The sequence below is a fragment of the Periplaneta americana genome, chromosome 3 (assembly GCF_040183065.1).
Source record: "Periplaneta americana isolate PAMFEO1 chromosome 3, P.americana_PAMFEO1_priV1, whole genome shotgun sequence".
Classification (NCBI taxonomy): Eukaryota; Metazoa; Arthropoda; class Insecta; order Blattodea; family Blattidae; genus Periplaneta; species Periplaneta americana.
In genome coordinates this window covers 62,980,275-63,000,227 of record NC_091119.1, presented here as the reverse complement: position 1 = coordinate 63,000,227, position 19,953 = coordinate 62,980,275, and the positions used below count along the sequence as shown (strand labels likewise).

Genomic DNA, 19,953 nt, shown 5'->3' with positions numbered 1-19,953 from the left:
TCTTCGTCCTTCAACCATACAAGGAAAATACTTAAGGCTTTTGTAAATTGCTAACAGTTCACGATCATATGTGCTGTATTTAATTTCCGCATTGGTATGCTTCTTAGAGAAAAAACCCAAAGATTCCCAACGACCGAAATTGTACTGCTCAAGCACAGCACCAGAAGAAATATCAGAAGCATCCGTGCGAAGAGCTAGAATAGCATTGTCCCGTGGGTGAACTAAGAGAGTTGCTTTTGCTAATTGTTGTTTGCATAATTCAAATGCTTCTTCAGCCTCTCTATCCCACGTAATAAGACGCTTGTCATTCTTTTTTGCACCGTGAAGATGAATGTGTAGCGGGGCTTGTATCTGCGCCGCATTGCAGAGGAAACGCCTGTAAAAATTAATAATACCGAGAAACTTGCGCAAGTCGGCAATGGTCTTAGGCTTGGGGTAGTCTGCAATTGCCTTAATACGATATTCAAGCAGCCTAACACCATGTTCATCGATTGTGTAGCCTAAGTAGTTAACTTCACTGACGCCAAAAGAACACTTGGGTAAGTTAATAGAAAGTCCACGCAACCTCTGGAAAACAAGATGAAGATGCTGTTCATGCTGTCCCTCGTCTTTCGATGCTATCAATAAGTCGTCGATGTAACATGTGCAGAAGTCAAGTCCACGAAGTACGCTATCCATTAGACGTTGCATAGTCTGCGCAGCATTACGTAATCCAAAGGTCATGACATTGAATTCGAAAAGACCGAAGGGCGTTATTACTGCTGTCTTGGCGCAATCGTCTGGGGCTATGGGTACTTGGTGATAGGCTCTGGTAAGGTCAAGAGTACTGAAAATGGTACAACCGTTTAGCTGTTGAGTTACGTCATGTATATGAGGAACTGGATACTTATCAGGGATAGTTGTAGCATTTAAACGACTGTAATCCCCACAGGCCACAATGGGCCAGAATTCAAATCTAGCGGGAAAAAATTAAATAAGTATGGAATATAATTTTAAATGATTCTGTTCTACTAAATAATGATTTCTAAGAGCTTATGGAATAATAATAAGCCAGTATGGGATGTTATCCGTAGAAATGAGCTATGAATGCGAGTTTGAATAACTATTTTCATGGAGCCTACTAGGTACTTATTTATATCACTTGTTCTTTTCGTGAACTTGTAGTTTCCAATATTCTCTAATAGGAGGAGTCATCGTCTGCATCATCGTCCTCCTTATCTTCCTCCCTCTTTCTCTTCCTCCTCCCTCTCCTCCTCTTCCAGCTGCAGCTGCTCTTCGTCTGCTTCATCATCCTTCCCTCTTGTCACACCCACGTCTTCACTTGTACTGTAAGTATGGGGTTCCTTCAACATTTGTCGCACTTCAGCGGGAAAGGAATTCATATTTTCTTAAAATGGATAAATACTTGATACGATAGGATCAGGAGTTACAAGAAGGTGATTTAAGATATCCTACATTGTTTGAATTCGAAAAAATTTTCTTGAATAATCTTTACAGTATTTTCTAATGCTCTAATGTCTAGCTTCTTGGGCAAACCTACAGGTAACACTGCACATTGTATTTATGTTTGGTGACGTTGTCTATTAAAAATTGTAATGCTTTCTCTGGTGTATATGGTCTTGGTAAAGTTGGAGATTTATTATAGGCTATCGTATACTTTGATGCTCTTTTTGGAGTAATTTGTGGTGAGTTGTTGTAGAATGTATGTTGAATCTCTTTTCCCTGAACCCCGCAAAGACAATTGAGTATCTAGAACTAATTCACTTTAAGAACGCTAATCTTTCAGAGACCGTACCCTACATGTTTAATTCTTGTTTTCATGCCACTTTCTTCAAACAATTTTTGAGGTCTACCTACTCCTGAAACGGATAGAATTAAATCATTGAACATTTGGCGAGTTTTTATTTATTGTAGAACTCTTTGGGGAAATTTGATATCCTTTTTTTAAATTGGGGACACATTAATTAAAGTGAAATTTTAATGGCAAGCAGAGTAATTATCTCATGCCTCCATGTTAAATTTTGTACCAGTGCACTTTATTTGAACCAGGTACCCAGCTTTGAAGCCGTTAGCCCTGTGAATTGACAGTGTATTTAATTCTCCTGTTAAAAGTTTCAGGTTTTACTAAAATATTGACAATAATTTATTAATGGAGAGAAGAAAGAGTCTGGAGTAATCGGCCAGGCATGTGGGAAAAGTAGAGGGAAAGGAGGAGGATGTCCGTGGTCCATTGATTTCACTGACCATTCCGAAGCTTTACACAAAAACCTGTCCTTTTTCCTGGAGCACTGTTTCAAGCGTTTTTCTAAATTACTTCTAAATGTGCGCACAACTTTTTCGACACACCGTATAATATCCTTGGAACAATGTTGTATTTCTAATTTTGTCACTACGAAATCAGTGAGAGTTTGACCCTTTTTTAGTAGTCATCACCTCGTTTAAGTCCATCCGAGTCACAGTGGACTGGATATGAGGATCTACCTCTGAAATAAAAACGCAAATATAAGAAAAAGGCAAGCAAATCTTAACTTTTGTAATAAACTGTAAGGATTGCTTTATAATCTGATGTAGATTTTAAGGTGACACCTGGTGCAACATTTTTTTATATCTCTAATTTAAAATGAAGTAAAGACATAATTCCGCAATATTTTAAAGCTATGTTTAACGCATCCCTGGTAATATTTCACGTATACAATTAAAGTATGAATACTGGAAATAGGAAGTACGAACCTTCTGTTAAAACTTCCATCACAGAAAGAGACTTTTCTCCACATCAACAACACACAGATCACCCTCACATCGCTACCGCCATAAACCGTCTGGCGCTCGACGCTCGGGTTCTTAATATTTAGCGACTTTTAGCAGCCAGTCCTGTTGGCATTTCGCTCGGTATAAATTGATGGCATACAGATTTATGAAGATCAGGTTTAGTACTTTGAGACTATATAGCGAGAAAACGTTATTTAAAACATTAAAAAATTCAATATTTTCCAGCTGGATTTGAATTCTGGCCCAGTGTGCAGGGTCTCCATCCTCCGTTCTTCTTAGAAACGAGATGAAGAGGACTAGCCCAGGGACTGCTCGAGGGAGTACAGATACCTTGAGATAGCATATAATCAAACTCCGCTTTAGCGACCTTAAGCCTCTTAGATGTAAGACGTCGAGCACGTTCTTTGATAGGTGAGCCCTTCGTTTTGATGTGATGTTCCACACCATGTTTTGCTGGACCAGTAAATGGCGGAATCTTAGTTATGTCAATAAATTCTCGCAATAACAGCTCGTACTTTCCGCTAGCTATCGTAGAAAAGGTTGACAAAGCAACTGTGGTTAACTTGCCAATTGTAGCTCTGGCCGTTGAAGGATCTGTAAGCTTTCACTGCTTGAGATTAACTAGAATGCCATAGTGTTTAAAAAAATCAGCTCCAAGTATAGGGTGAGAAATGTTAGCAATTGTGAACTTCCATGGATATTGGCGTCCTAGATTAAGGTCCAGTGTAATGAGCCTCTCACCATAGGTATCTATGACTGCCCCATTCGCTGCATATAGTTTGAAATCAGCTGGTTGCTTACCGATGAAGTTTGCCTTAGAACGGGGAAGAACAGATAAATCAGCTCCCGTGTCAATGAGAAAGTTCAAGTGATTAATTTTGTCTGTAACAATGAGACAAGAGATTTAAAAATCGTCTCATTGTTACAGACAAAATTAATCACCGCCTCGACTCAAGACGAAATCACTAGTTTTTCCAAATTTTTCTCTAAACTCCAGCAACAAGGCTGTACACATCGTCTCGCGTTAGCTCCAAACTTAAAATGATAGTAGCAAACTTTTCTTTCTTCTGTTTGTAAAGTTTACTTCGTCGGGTATCGGATGACCACCCGCTGTTATTTTTAAGATGAGGAGATTGGTACTTTGACAATTTGCATAACTCATCTACTTTGCTTTTCAATTCCGTAACCTCGTCAACAATAGTCGATAATGTAAAGGGTTCTTGCCGAGCTACTGACATTTGAGTTGTTACGTTCGTCTCCTGCATCTTGTCAGCTAAAAATGCTAGCTTGTCCAAACTATCCTCTTCTCTGCAAAGCAAGGACATTCTAATAGTGGGTGCTAGTTGTGCTAAGAATAGTGACTTGAGGACTTCTTCACCTAAATGACTGGAAGCTAAACTTCTGAGCTCTTGTAGATAGTGGGATGGTCGTTTCTCTCCTATAGGTATGCCGCTCAATAATCTATTGAGTCTTTTGTTGATTGGTTCAGCAAAAGCGGCAATGATACGTGTTTTAATAGCGTCATACCTGCCCGTGGCTGGTGGAGATTTAATTAAATCAGCCATAATTGGAATAAATGTATGATCAGTGTTACTTACTATATATTGGAATTTTGCTTGATCTCGAGTAATCCCTGCGAAACTGAGAGCATTTTCCACTACTGCAAACCACAGATCTGGATCGTCCGTGTAGAATGGAGGAGGCTTCTCAATACGTTGTGCACACACAACGACTCTGTCACCACTACTAGTTGGTAAAGAACTTTGCTCCGTATCTTCGTGTGTGTTCATATCACGTCGGGGTCACCAAATTGTAACTAGAATACAATATACTGAGTAAATGAAACTCAAGAACAGTTTTATTTCTCGTCAGAAAGATACAAATTAATTCACAACAAAACCGTTGCCAAGGAGATCTGAATTTCCATAGCCCACTCCGTTGTATCATAAACATAGACGTAGGCCAGTGACTGCAGAACTCAGAGCCCTACAATCAATTTCACTATGCTTCCATCTAGCGACAGTAGAACAAGTCACATTATAACTCTCATTTGAATTGCATGGAGCAATATTGTACTTCCATCTAGCAGTCATTACTAATTGACAGTGGCGATTCTAGTGGTTGTTCTCTTTTACAAGTTACCATATTTAACATCTAACCTATACACCTAAGAGTGTGTCGTCTGTTGATTTCAATGTCAGAGTCGGTAAACAAATGTGATGTTCCATCGAAAAATGTGATTTGATATTTAATTTCACTGTATTTCTGTTAAAGTCCAAAGAAATGTAATGGGATTTAATAATTTATTAAGTTAAATGTATGTCATAGTGTTAAGAAATTAATTTCTACCTATACTTCCTATTGTTGCAGGCCATGCTGACATATCTCGCACCATTGTAAAGCAGCACTCCCCACAGTACAGGTGACAACTTACATGGTAGAGGAGGTGCGTGTAGAGTTGTACTTGAGGTTCGTGTGGACCTGCAGAGCAGGAGGTTGCCATGTTTGCCAACGTGCATGTATTTCTCGTGTGTAAACTTAAGTCACTTGATTTGTTTGCGAAGTTCATTGGCATGAGATCTTTCTCGAAACAGACAGCTGTGTGGAAAGTTGGAATAAACCATCTTTCAAAATGAAATCACTCATTAATGCCAATTTTTTGTCTTCAGATCATTTCATTAACACTGCGTAATTCCACATCATCGTTTGTCAGGCATCCTGGGTTTCAAGGAACAATTGTGTATGGTATTTGAGAAAAATATCTCGTGTTCCTCGTAATTCGTTCGTAGGATGTCGATTTTTATCGGTATTTTTAAACGTTAAATTCATTATTAAATTATAATAAATTGGATGTTGATAATAAATGGGTGGAAATTTTCAGGAATATATGCAGTAGTTATGGCCTGATTGAAATAAATTTGTGATTTTCATTTCAGATAGGAATGGTATTCATTCATTCATTCATTCATTCATTCATTCATTCATTTGTTCACTCAGAGTTTTGTGCCCTCTTCATTTCCGTATACCGATCCATATACCATTCCTTTCAGTGCATCTTCAGTAGGCAGTTTCTTCTCAGCCAGTGGCCCAGCCAATTTCTTTTTCTCTTCCTGATCAGTTTCAGCATTATCCTTTCTTCACCCACTCGTTCTAGCTTGATTTCTTATTTTCTCTATCCATTTCACATGGTCCATTCTTCCCATATCCACATTTCAAATGCTTCCAGTAGTTCTCTTCACTTTGTCGTAATGTCTATGTTTCTGTCCCATAATTTTTACCGTATGTGAATTTGACAAGTTGATACCCATGTGGAATTGTCACTTGTTGGCAGTCTTACGTTAATGAATCACATGCTTTTGGATGAAATCCATGTATTCCTCACTTCAGTGAGAGATACAAAATGAATATTAATACATGGGAAGTGAAAGGACTTCTTTTTGGCGCTAGGGGAACTTCATTTAAGTTAACCAAAACCATTCTCCTTTCTCTTAAATTTTCTAATAAGGACATTAACAAAATTTGTCTGATGATATTGAGAGATTCATTATCCATTTTACACAATCACTTGTATAACATTACGTAATATTATTTACTTCATTTCATTATTCTTCATTGTACTTTCATCTCATGTTTCTCCGAAATCAAATTGTACTTTATTTTTAAATTTATCATTGTTTTATATTCTCTCCGTAAATCATACTGTAACATTTTTAAGTTAACCTATGCGTTTTATTCTGGATCCTAGTGGTCAGCCAGCTGTAGATGTCGGCTAGATGTCCCAAGTTGTGGAATTAGTAGTACAGTATATTATAATGCATGTTGTCCATTCTTTGTAAGATTCCCATGGCACTAGAAAATTTTTAGATAACATTTTCGACATTCCTGTTTTTGATAGTGTAATATTAATTTAGGATAGGCACTAGACTTTTCAGAAGCATTTAGGTAATTTGTTAGAATGATTTGTATCATGTCTGGTAATTGAAACAACTGATTTTGAGGAAAATATTAAGATATTACATAGTAATTGAATTGTAAAGAAGCAGCACTTTTAATATTAAGGACTCTAGTAATTTCGGATACAGAATATAATATAAGAATACAGATTATTATGGAATCACCGACACAACTAAGGCAGTGGAGACAACAAAGATATAAGCTCTGTGAGAACAGACAGGTATCGAAACAAGGAAGGCAACAGTGCGCTACACATGGGTACCATTGTAGCAGCCCCGATTTAATCAAAATAAAGTTTTTTTTTTTTATTTCAACCAGTTTTATACTATATTTTGCAAAAAGATTTTTTTCACAAAGAACTGTCTGGAAGTGATGAATATAAATGTTGAATTTAATTCTACAAATAAAATATATACAAGATGAAATTGAACGTAAAAAATGAAATTCGTTAAATAAAAATTGATTATAAATAGTATTGATGTGTTGAGTGATTTTTTCTTCATGAGACTTAATTCATGGAGACACGACTTTTTAGCTGCCTGGAACAACACGAGTCATTCACATTTAAGAAACATTGTCTAGTTGTATTGATAAGACTCAGTCCCTGTTAATGATGGCAATTTAAATATTACATACATTCAGACAAAATATTGTAGCCACAAAGAAGATAAGATGTATGAATTAAGTTGCGTGAAAAGCATTATAGATGCCAAGGAGTGTTGGTATGTCCACCTCCCCCCCCCCCATCCTAGTGTTTGATATATATGATAATCCATTTTAGCATTTTAAAACATTCATATCCTTTCTCTATCTCTGTCAGTAGGGAGTTTTTAAAATTTATATTTTCCCCGCTCTTCACAAAATATTTTGATATGATACCTCTTGCACCAAAGGGGAGACCTATAACTGAAACTTGATTAATATATTTCAGTATTATTATTGTATTTATCGTAGACACTTTGTTTTTCAGCATTAACTTCCTATGGTTATATGTTAAAAGATTCGAAGAGAACGTTAGGATGTAGACCTTCGGATCCTCCCTCCTACCAATAATACAGAACACAATATCAATATGGCGGTTGTTGTTGTTGTTGTTGTTGTTGTCGTCTGCGGTACAACGAACTTTTTTTGTTGATTTCGAGTTCGTTATTTTTTTTTCTGGTTATTATATGCTTGTATAAGTTGCGTTAACTCTCGCTAAGTGGTTTTGTATTTTATTTGATCAATTTTAGTTATTTTATTATTGTTAATATTTTTATTTTATTATTATTAATTAATTAATTTGTATTACTATCTTTGTATTATCTCTCTCACTGTTATTCTATTACTACTATTATTCTTATTAATTAATTATTACTATTGTTCTATTATTTCTATCATCAACACTATTATTGATATTGATAATAATAATAATAATAATAATAATAATAATAATAATAATAATAATAATAATAATTGTCTTTTTATGGTCTTAGAAGAGAATTAAATCCATCAATCACAAGAAGTATTTATTACTTATGGAAGAACTGTACATATAAGATGATAAAGTATTATCATAAATATCTCATTTCTCTTGACTTTATTCGCTGTTATGTGAGTAGTTGTTTCTCAGACAGTCTCACTTCCTGAGCTGAGAGATCCCTAGTGCTTATAACCATGCCTCTTAGGTTTGCTCGGACTGTCGTGGCAGCATATTACATGCTCTGTAAACATCATATGCCATTCCAGGAGTCTTTACTGTTTATAATACTGGAGATTCTAATCGTGGTTACCATTATCGCTATTACCTTTGATGGCGATTTCCGAAAATGTAATTATTTACACACTAGGCCATTCTTCGTTCAGTCTGGACAACTGCTGAATTACCATAGAGCAGCATTTCTCAAAGTATGTTGTCGAGGTTCTGTGAGCCCTATATGATTTTAAATTTTGTTTTATACTTTTTTATTTGGTTATTTAACGACACTGTATCAACTATTACGTTATTTTGCATTGATGGGATTGGTGATAGCGAAATGGTTTTTGACGAGATGAGACCAGGGATTCGCCATAGATTACCTGACATTAGTCTTACGGTTGGGGAAACCTTGAAAAAATCCAACCAGGTAATCAGCCCAAATGGAATGGAACTCGTGCCCGAGCGCAACTCTGGATCGGTAGGCAAGCGTCTTAGCCGACTGGGCTGCGCCAGTGGCTATTTTATACTTAGTGAATACTATAAAAATATATGTTACGAAAATATGAAACAATAATAACATGAAACCACCGATAATAATAATAATAATAATAATAATAATAATAATCCAATAATATGCGTAATAATAATAATAATAATAATAATATGTTTAATGAACATCTAAAACGGAAAATAATACTTATCATTTTCATCATTGGATTCTCTGTGTATGTGTTCATTCAAAATACCGAAAAGACAAAATGCAGAGGTAGAACTGAGACTACATCTTTTAGCCATAAAACTAGATTCGTCCCACTGAACAGAATTATTGAGATACTAGCTTTCACTTGTCTGTTAATTATTAAACACTAATGAAATATTACAAAGATTCCGCAGTTACACTTTAGATTAAAAGGGGTTTCGCAGTGGAAAAAGTCTGAGAAACACTGCCATAGAGGAAAGAGTTTATGGATTTGTACACATGATAACCGTGATTGCGATTAGGTCGATAATCTCGAGTAGAGACTCTAGTCTACCACTGGTATTAGTGTTTAGTTAAAGGAATTGATGAGAAGGACATAATTTCTTTTGTAAGGGAACAGCTTATACATGGGATTGTCCATGGCTGATCTTGCTCCATAGCTGACGAAAGTAATCCTGAAAGGGTGATGTGTTGAACGAGGGTAATAGGCTACTAACTGCACATGCGGTACCCAGGACCTCCTGCTCTCCCTCTCTGCATATTGCCTCGCAAAGAAACAACTCAGGAAGTGAGACATGGGCAGTAGTCAGTCATGCAAGCTAGAGTCCCTGCATATTATGTATATTATTATTAGTAAGAGTTAAGAAATGTGGAATTTCATGTTTCATGGAATGTTATGTTTTATTTAATGATACTCGCAACTGCAGAGGTTATATCAGTGTCACCGGATGTGCCAGAATTTTGTCCCGCAGGACTTCTTTTACATGCCAGTAAATCTACTGACATGAGCCTGTCGCATTTAAGCACACTTAAATGCCATCGACCTGGCCCGGGATCAAACCCGCAACCTTGGGCATAGAAGGCCAGCGCTATACCAACTTGCCAACCAGGTCGACTGTTTCATGGATTCTAAGGCTCCTTTTGTCAATGATTAATTTCAAGTATTTACAACAGATCTGTTCTTTGCAATCAGGCTCATCCCTACCACCAAAACCGATACGTTATTGTGGAATGAAGGCGTTGAAATGGATAAAAAAAGGTATCCCCGTAACATACCATGAAGGCACTTGGGGGGCATGGAGGTAGAGCCCCATGCTTTCCATGACCTCGGCACTAGAATGAGGTGGTGTGGTCGGCACCACGCTCTGACTGCCTTTTACCCCCGGGAAAGACCCGGTACTCAATTTTATAGGAGGCTGAGTGAACCTCGGGGTCGTTCTGAAAGTATGGCAACGAGAAAAAATCCTGTTACCACCTGGGATCGAACCCCGGACCTTCCAGTCCATAGCCAGCTGCTCTACCAACTGAGCTACCCGGCCGCCCGTTGAAATGGATACCAATAATAAATAAATTTCTAAATGAAAAATTGATATTTTACAGTAAATGGCGATTTTAGAAACTTCAGATAATTATCGATGCTGATCTTTTGGCAATTAATACAATAAATTGATCAATGTTCTATTTGCATTAGAATGAACTATATGGGATTTAATGAAATAATTTTATAATGACAGGAGATGCTGTCCAGAAAAAGTGGAAATATTTACGTGGTTATTTTCTTCTGCACTGAAAGTGTCAAAATACCTAAAGTGTGCCCAGGAGATCCTGGAGACAATGCAGTTCGTCCTGGCAGTTCTACAAATTGGTATTGTTTATAAAAGACAATTTGGAAAGCAGAATGGGTTCTGCTAACATTGACTGGCAGGTGTAACATTTGCTACCAAGCTGACAATATCTGACATGTTTCATTATGTTCTTTCATTAATAACTCAAAAAGTAAGGATTTTCGGACATATGTTTTTATGAACTTTTTTCTTGTTTTGTTGTGAGGAACATGCCCCCAAGGTTTGTCAAAGTATTTCTGAAACACTCTGTATAAAAGATGTCAGTCTAAACAAAGCTTCTGTGGTACTATGAAGACTCTTAAAATCAAATTGAACGTGATTCATTCTTTCATGTGAGTTTAAGATTTGACTGAGGCGATTTAATATTAAGTGTTAAAAAAATTTACTTAGAAAGTTCAGCAAACTTATTGGCCTGTAGCTGTGGGGATTTATTGGGTCTCTACTAGGCTTAGGAATAGCTCTGATGTGAGCTGTTTTCCAAGCTATAGGAAAATAGTGATAGCATAGGCACAAATGAAATATTTTAGTGATGAGGAGTCGTTTCAGTGCTTCAGTACAAATTGAATCTGGGACTGGTGCTTTATTATTTGGTAAGTTCTTAATTATAATTTTAACTTCCTTAAGCCAACATGAGGTATGATCTTCGATGGAGGTCTAGTAAGTATTTGTTTTACTTGCTGAGTAACATTTATAGTGAAATTGTCATCTGAAGGTTGTGTACATGGGCAGAATCTTTCATAGAAACTATTGGCCAGAATTTGTACTTTGTTTAGGGGTTCGTAAAACGTATTGCCTACATTACTGTATCTTGCATAGGAGTTGGAATTTTTGACTTAGATTTTCCAAGAAGTCTTTTAGTGTAAGTCATTGAGCTTAGTTTGTAAATTCTTCCACTATGCAAGCTTGACTTTTCCTGCCTATTGCTCGCTGATAACAATAGTAATCTCTCTTTGCCTGAACATCTCTAAAACGTTGCCAACAGCGTCTTGCTTGATTTTTAGCTTTAACGAGGAACTGCAATTCTGTGTTGTTACTTGTTTGTACGTTTTAGGTAAGAAAGTTGTTGTTTCATCAAGAGTAATTATGGTATCAGAAAACATCTGTATTGCTGTGGCAATATCACATTTGTTTTGAATTGAAGGATTTCCTGGGATACTCTCATGTAGACGTTTGGTATATTCGTTCCATTTCCTCAATTTAACATTTTTAACTAGTTTAAAATACCTAGTTATGAATCTGCTAAAATTATAAGCACTGGTATAGCTCGCGCAAGGAACGATTACCGAAAAGCAATGGTGCTTTGCTATCTGTTTTGACGTGTGTATGTTGGCACGCCGAGGGGAGGAGGGGCGAGGGGTGCGGGCCGATGGAAGTACAGTCTCTTCCAAGAAGATGAACAAATGAGGACTCGCCGTGGAAATAAAGAACGTAGAAAGAGAAAAATTCGAAGCTAATTAAACGCGCAACATAATATGTTTACGAATGAAATAATAATACCGTGCGATATAAGACATGTATTCACATGCGATGGAACAAACTAAAGTAATGTAACTATCACAACGCAAGACCGATTCTATCGATGTCATTTCTCTCCCGACTATACTCTTGAGTATCATTCAAGTTATCACGTGACCTTTCCTGCCCCCCCCCGCTCTTCCTTATCGCATTGTTTCATTCACATTCCTTCCATCGGTATTCCTTCCTTGCGAGACCTATATCATATTCTGTGTTTCTCAAATATCTAATTAATAGTAAATATACAATCTGAACAGGCTCTGCCTTCCCTGAATCCATTTATTCTTTTTTCTTTTTGATTATTTATTCACATTATTTTAGATAATATGTCATTTTATTTTAATCCGAAATAAAGGGGATTTGCTACATAAATAATATATCCGTAATTCGCACTAGTCTAGCTATTTAGTAGGCCTAGTATATCGTATTATTATTATTATTATTATTATTATTATTATTATTATTATGCTTTATCATCATCGTCATAGTATATTATTCTGTCGCAACATATTTTTGTAATACCGGTATTTTATTTATGTTTCAAAGTTACCATAAAATTCAATGTTTGTCATAAACAGCTGACTGTATGGCGTTTGCATTTCAGTACTCATTATGGCAGGCAGAGGATTATAGTTGTCACCACAGTCTAGTATATACAGTGAAACCTCTCATTTACGGACATCGAAGGGACGTAACAATCTGTCCGCATCTGGGAGGTGTCCTTTATTGGGAGGGAGGCTCCTCAATCTAACAGTAAATTTATAATATATGCATTATGTATCCCTTCACGCTTTAAATGAAATGTATTAGGCCTAATGTAGTTTAATTTTAAATACAATATACATTAGTAAATTCTTTGCAACTTTGAACTACAGTAGATAAGACCGAAAAAGGAAAATACAGTACTATGCCAAGCAATTTTATTCTAGGTCTACAGTTATGCAGTATTGTAATTTACAGTTTTCAACTTAAACTTTACGTTAGGTGCTATGTCTCTCGAAACAAAACAACTGATTGAAGTGAAGAGAATAATCCTACTAACCCTATCATGTGTTGAATACAATTTTCACGATCGCGGAAACCTAGGACCCTTCAGACAGGTTAAATTTAATGACTTTGTGTATCCACCCGCTTCCAGCTACCAAGGGGTAGCCGTCGGCTAGACTAGTGGTAGCGTACAAGATCCTTATTCTCTGCTTTCACGTTAAGGAATTTCTGTACTAAATTTTCCATTTTTGTAACACATTAGGTCTTCAAATCCAAGTTCTGTCCGCAGTCAGGAGGTAAAGCACGCTTTAGGACTGTGAAACAGCTGTCCGTGTCCGTGTCTGAGAGTGTCCGTAAACGAGAGTTAAATTTATCATTATTTCTATATTATTTCAGTTGAGACAAAAATCTGTCCGTATATGAGGAGTGTCCGTATCTTGGGGGTGTCCGTAAGGAGAGGTTTCACTGTAATAGTCACGAAGCTTGAGTTGTTGAGGCTACTAGGAACAATAGACTGTGCCGGTACTATTTCGCATTGTCTGTGATGAGGCGATAGTAGCGATCCTAGTGGTTAGCAACTATCTATGGATGCATATTCCCTACATATTGAGCTTCGTGACTATATACTAAACTGTGTTATCACGAACGTCGATCATAATACACAATCTCTGAACGTTCGGTAGAAGTTCAAACACGGACGAAAGCAACAAAACGTAACGCAAGCGAACGTTGATCGCAATCCCAGCCTAAAAGTTATTTGCGCATTTTCTAACTACCGGTATATAAAATAACAGAAGTAAATCTATTCCATTTATTCGGTTATTGAAAGTACAAATAAACTAATATACATATGTTTTTTTGTAAGCAATATAACGCGTTTATATTTGAAGCAATGTTTAGTTGCAGTATTAGATTTACTTCTGCTATTATACGTTATAAAATACATAAATAACTTACTTTAGTTACAGGCTATTACAAAGAGGGAGATGCCCGCTAAGAAGATGCCTGTACAGGGTGTAAGGGGTATAAGTGCCGTCCTTTTCACAGTCGTCGGGGACGGTCTACAGGATCAAATAATGTTCATACAACGTAAGATCACAACTTTATAGTTTTCCCAGAAAAAAAATATTTCTTTGCTTATTTTATTTGCATTATACTGCTTATATCGTTACTAAAATTACGAAAGCAGTTACATCAGTAGGTATATCTAGCAAAGAGTTAATATTAGTTTAAATAAATATTTGTGTTTTCTATTACGTTTTCGTGAAATTAAATTTGTTAATATTTTTGCGTGAGAGACGTGACAGTTCAGCTGAGTTCAAGCTCCCTGTCCATAGGTCTCCTGCCGAGCGGATGGCAGTTCAGTACAGGTATTCGATAAACAACTTACAATGCCATTCACAGTTCAGGAATATCATATGTTATTAATTTATGGAAAAAGTCGTAATTCAAGTGCGGCAAGAAGGATGTACCGCCAACGTTTTCCGCAAAGAAGGTTACCTAATCGGCGAACTTTTGTAGCAGTTTCTCAACGAATATTAGAAACTGGGCGTCTTACCCTGTTTCGAAAATCACACAACCAGAAATTTATTTTAAAATGATACTGCTTTACGGAAGCGGGAGAGATTAAAATTTTGCATTAGAAAAAAATTCGTATGATTTTGTGCAGTAAACCATTATCGTTTCTTTCTTAGACGTACATTAAAAATGGAGCAATATTGTTAAATATAATGGAAATTTACCATAATGTTCTATTAATAAGATTGAAAGTTTGTATTTGCTGCTCGTTTTATGTAAACAACAGTATTGTTCTGGTCTGCCCCTGCATTAGAACAGAGCATCTGTTTTGTACCCACTTGAGCTGTACTGTGTACTTATATACCTCCTCTTCCCCATCCAGCAACGTTGTAAAACGTATAATATTGTAAACTTTAATAATTAGTTAAATATTGCAATTATAAAGAAATTGTAAGCACATTTTTTCTTCCTTATGACATGAATAATCATCAGTTAAAAAAGTAATGGTCCTTATACCCCTTACACCCTGTATACCCAATGACATTTTCTAAACTCCGAATGCTCTATAGAATCTCGTCAAGTCCAACTTTTCCCGAATGTTGAAATCTGTGCGTATTTTCAAAGTGTGTCTGCTGATAACACCTCGTAAGCCTACAAATGTTTTCATATTTTATAAATAAATGCTTAACAGTTATTTAGCTCGAGTTTTTAAAAGGGTTAAGATCAAGAAGTTACTTTGCTCCCCTGTACAATTTCCTGAAACGCATTTACGAGGTTTAGAATTAGGCAAAATATGATATACAGATTAAACCTCACAGTCTAATTGAACTTGTACGTTCCTCACTTTGTAGTCTGCAAACCAATGAGGACACAACGCCTGCACACGACACAGCAAAGAGTAGACACAAAAACAAAGAACCCCCAATAAAGTAGTATCACAGTCTAGTATATACAGTCACGAAGCTCAATACGTAGTAAATATGCAAACATTAGATAGTTGCTCACCACTAGGCTCGCTAATATCGCCTCATTACAGACAATGCGAGATAGTACCGGCACAGTCTATTGTTTCTAGCATCCTCAAAACTCTAGCTTCGTGACTGTATATAGTAGACTGTGATAGTATCATTCAGCATGCCGTTCTCTTGACATTTAAATAGCAGTGTTGTCATATTGTCAGAATACGTTGATATGGCATTTTGACCAGACAGCTTACAAGCATTGTTTATTGTTTATATTTTTAAATTTCAATTTGTTTTTTAATTTTTATTTCCTATTTAGGGCCCTCCAAATGCTGGGCCCCTAGCATTTGCTACATTTGCTAATAGTGTCAGTCCGATACTGAGTTTTATTTATGTTCTTATGGGCTGGTCATTTTGTACATCCGACAAATTCACAAGGAGTTACAATCCCTGATGCTCGAGAGCTTCGGTTTGAGTTATTGTTGGAAATAACGGGGAAAGTGTATTACTTTATTTAAAAAAAGGGTGAGCAGATATAATGTCTATCGTAGAATGTCCTATGCACAAAAATGTCCACATCATATTGTCCTGCACTATAGCGTCAAACCCAGAAGGTCCATCACCGGAAATGTCTACAAGGCAACTAAACGCCATTTCGTACAAGTTGAGATTGAGAGGATGCGAAGGCATTTCTTTCCCCTTCTACTTTCCCTGAGTCCGTCAGTGACAGACGGTGGCTGTTACCTCGTATATCTGCACCCCCTAAACTGTACACATTAGAAAAAATAAAATATTAACCAAAGTACATTGGTGAATATAAAATACAGTGACACAGATATTTGACAATTACATGTTTGAGTATATTTTAGTGTGGTTCTTACAATATTTTCAACTAATAATTAATTAAATTAAAGAACGTTAGTTTGTATTATGAAGTCATGGGGGAGTGACACAGTGCAGATTGTCCCATTGTGTATGCTTAGAGTAGCAACTAGCGGTAAAGAAAACATTTATCTCCTTCTGTCGGTAGCTTTTTAATTTGCCATTTAATATAAACAGCAATAAAATGAAATGAATTGGTCAGTGGAATAAGGACCGAAATCCAGAGAAGTAAATTTTTCAGGAGACGAAAAAAACATCACATCTCCTAAAACATTAGACCAACACTAACAAAAATTTGCACAGTTGTAGGTCACAGTGCACCACTCTGACTGATAATGAACATTCACGTGTGAGGTTAATAGTATGGGTAATAAATAGGATGATAAGTGGTGGACTTCGGTCCTTATTACATTGTTTTATTACGCAAGTGTAAAAGACAAGCACAATAATCTGAAATAGTGAATTTTATTTATTGAATGAATTGTATTTTCAGAATACACATCACTTGAGCTAATTGTCTAGAAAAGAAAAGGATATGACACCAATATGAATAATAATAATAATACTTATAATAAAGAAACTATTTCAATGTAATGAGCAACTGCTTTCTGTCCTTAGTCACTGCCAACATTCTGAGTTCTGCTACCTTCCTCACCCTTAATACTCTGCAAGTACTGCTGTGCATTCTCTCATACATATTTCAGGAGTTTAGATACATAAATGGGAGGAGTGATAGCAGGAGGAAAAAGAATAAAGTGTATAAGATTTGCTGATGATATGGCGTTGTTAGCAGAAGAGAAGATAATACTAAGGGATATGCTGCTGGGGCTAAATAACAGCTAACAAGACGAAGACTATGGTCATATAAAGAAAAGTAAAGAAGATAAACTGCGAATTATTCTAAATGAGGCAGTAGAGCAAGTGTCCACTTCAGATACTTGGGGTGTACTATACGCAGTAACATGAGCTGCTGCCAAAAAGTCAAAAGGAGATTAGCAATGGCAAAGGAAACTTTTTATGGAAAAAGGAGCATCTTCTGCGAACCTCCGGAGAAATAACAAAGGAAGAGACTAGTTAAGTGCTTTGTGTGGAGTGTAGCATTGTATGGGGCAGAAACATGGACATTACGACGAAGTCAAGAGAAGCGACTAGAAGCATTTGTAAATGGAAAATGATGGAGCATGTGAAATGGATAGAGAGAATAAGAAACGAAGCTGTATTGGAAAAAATGATGCTGAAACTGATCAGAAAGAGAAAAAAGTAATTGGCTGGTTCACTAGTTGAGAAGAAACTGCCTTCTGAAAGATGCTCTGGAAGGAATGGTGAACGGGAGAAGAGTTTGGGGCAGAAGAAGATGTCAGATGATTGGCGACATTAAGATATATGGATCATATGAAGAGACAAAGAGGATGGCAGAAAATAGGAAAGACTGGAGAATGCTGGGTTTGCAGCGAAAGACCTGCCCTTGGACAGAACACTACGAATGAATGAGTGAATAGATACATCACGTATCTTTGCACTTTTAACTGCCCGTAACACAGCTGTGGTACATTGAGGTTGGGAGTCATATTATTCTTAAGGTACGGTCACACGTCGCTACTTTTGCAGCGCTACTTTTATACTGCAGCTGCAAAAGTTGCGTGTTGTGTTCACACGTAAGCCAAAAGTAGCGCGCTGCACGCTACTTTTCGCGCTGCGCAACCCGAGTGCTGCAAAAGTTGCAACTGGAGGTTGCGAGTCTGTTCACACGCAAGGCGCTACTTTTGCAGCCGCAGTCATGCTGCAGGTTCCCATCTCCGTGTTGATTTCTCAATATACATTTTGTGGTTATGTTCGCATTATTAAGAAACTCATGCGAAAGCTTCCTTATCTATTATTTGCTTTTCTGTCGTATCTAGTATTCAGAAATTGACATTATTGTTACTATAAAGCTTTTAAAAAGGCCTATATACTTAAATGATAACCAACAGTATATTCACGTAATCAATGTTGGCAACCCTCCTGTTTGGAACTACGCTACGGAAAATTTAAAAAATGAATTATATCGTCACCAATTATGCTCAGACTGTGTTGTGTATTTAATAACTGTTACAAATAATTTATTTTCATCACATTTAACATTAAAATATATCCAAACAATAAAAGTATCATTGACACATTTGGGTGGTAACACTGGTTGCAACTGCAGCAAAAGTTTCAACAAAACCGATATCAAAAATGCTGCGGCTGCAACCCTGAGAACCCTGTTCACACGTCGCTACTAAGTTGCGCGCAGCATGGAAAAGTAGCGGGCAGCAGGTTCGGCAGCCGCTACTTTTCGGGTTGCACCGTTGTTCACACGTCGCAGTACAAGAGTTGCGCAGTTTTTTGTACTGCAGCGCTGCAAAAGTAGCGACGTGTGATCGTACCTTTAAGGAGACGGAAGCTGCTCATGACCATTCCGCTCATTACTTTACGACCTCTACGTGGTGCAAATGATAGTATGGGAAAATCTTGTATTTTGATACCTGAAACACTTCACCATTTTGAGATGCGCTTTTCTTGAAAAACTGTGTGAAATACCCATCAAAGTCTTTGAAAACAGTATGTGTCATTTCAACAACTTGGAAGTGACGTTTAACAATTTCAATCCATTCACTTGGGATATCCACTTTTCCACCTGCAGCGCCTCTATGAGACACTCTCCAAATCATACACGTATTTCAGCCAATACAATAATGTCCGAAGTCCCGGACATCGGACCTTGTTCCATGGATTGAAATTTTTAAGCCGCTGTAAAATAATAACGGGCATGGATATTGGTCATTTTAATAGTGCATAATGTGCCTTTAAGAGTAAATTGCACTCATAAAACCATTTTCGGCAAAACTTGGACTTCGGCCCTTATTCCAATGACCGCTTCAAATATAAACGCTTAGTATAGACTTTCGAAATATAGATTACTGGTAAACACTTTCAATAATAACATTTGTCACTATATTGATAGTGAATTAGTCGAACGTTAGTAAGATGGGCAGTAGCATCTTCCCCTTCACTGATGGTGGAGAGAGTGAGTAGAGGGGAAAGGCCTATCAACCAAACTGAAATGGGGAGTAGTTCATACCAAAATATCCACATGGTCAAAATGTCCACGTAGTAATGCAATTTCAGTATAATATTATGACCAAGAAAACTGCTGCAACAGTAGACATAATAATGAGACGGAGAAGTAATTAACACGTTACAGTAACTGGAATTCTGAAAAATGTTCAGTCATGGCTGAAGTTGTAACATCACAAAAAGGGAAGTAAATTCTAATGGTAGACAGTTACATGTATAATTTACACTCAAAGAATAGATATGAAGAGAGTTTTCACTGGGGAT

General features: G+C 36.8%; 1 protein-coding gene across 1 annotated transcript in view; it reads left to right on the top strand.

The window, feature by feature from the left end:
- LOC138696086 (CCR4-NOT transcription complex subunit 10-like) overlaps positions 1-7,198 on the top strand; it is a 95,122-nt gene extending 87,924 nt beyond the window's left edge. The window contains exon 11 of the mRNA XM_069820618.1: positions 5,140-7,198. Coding sequence (XP_069676719.1) covers positions 5,140-5,195 — 56 coding nt within the window. The 3' untranslated portion in view covers positions 5,196-7,198. The remainder of the gene's footprint in view (positions 1-5,139) is intronic.
- Positions 7,199-19,953: the final 12,755 nt, after the last annotated feature.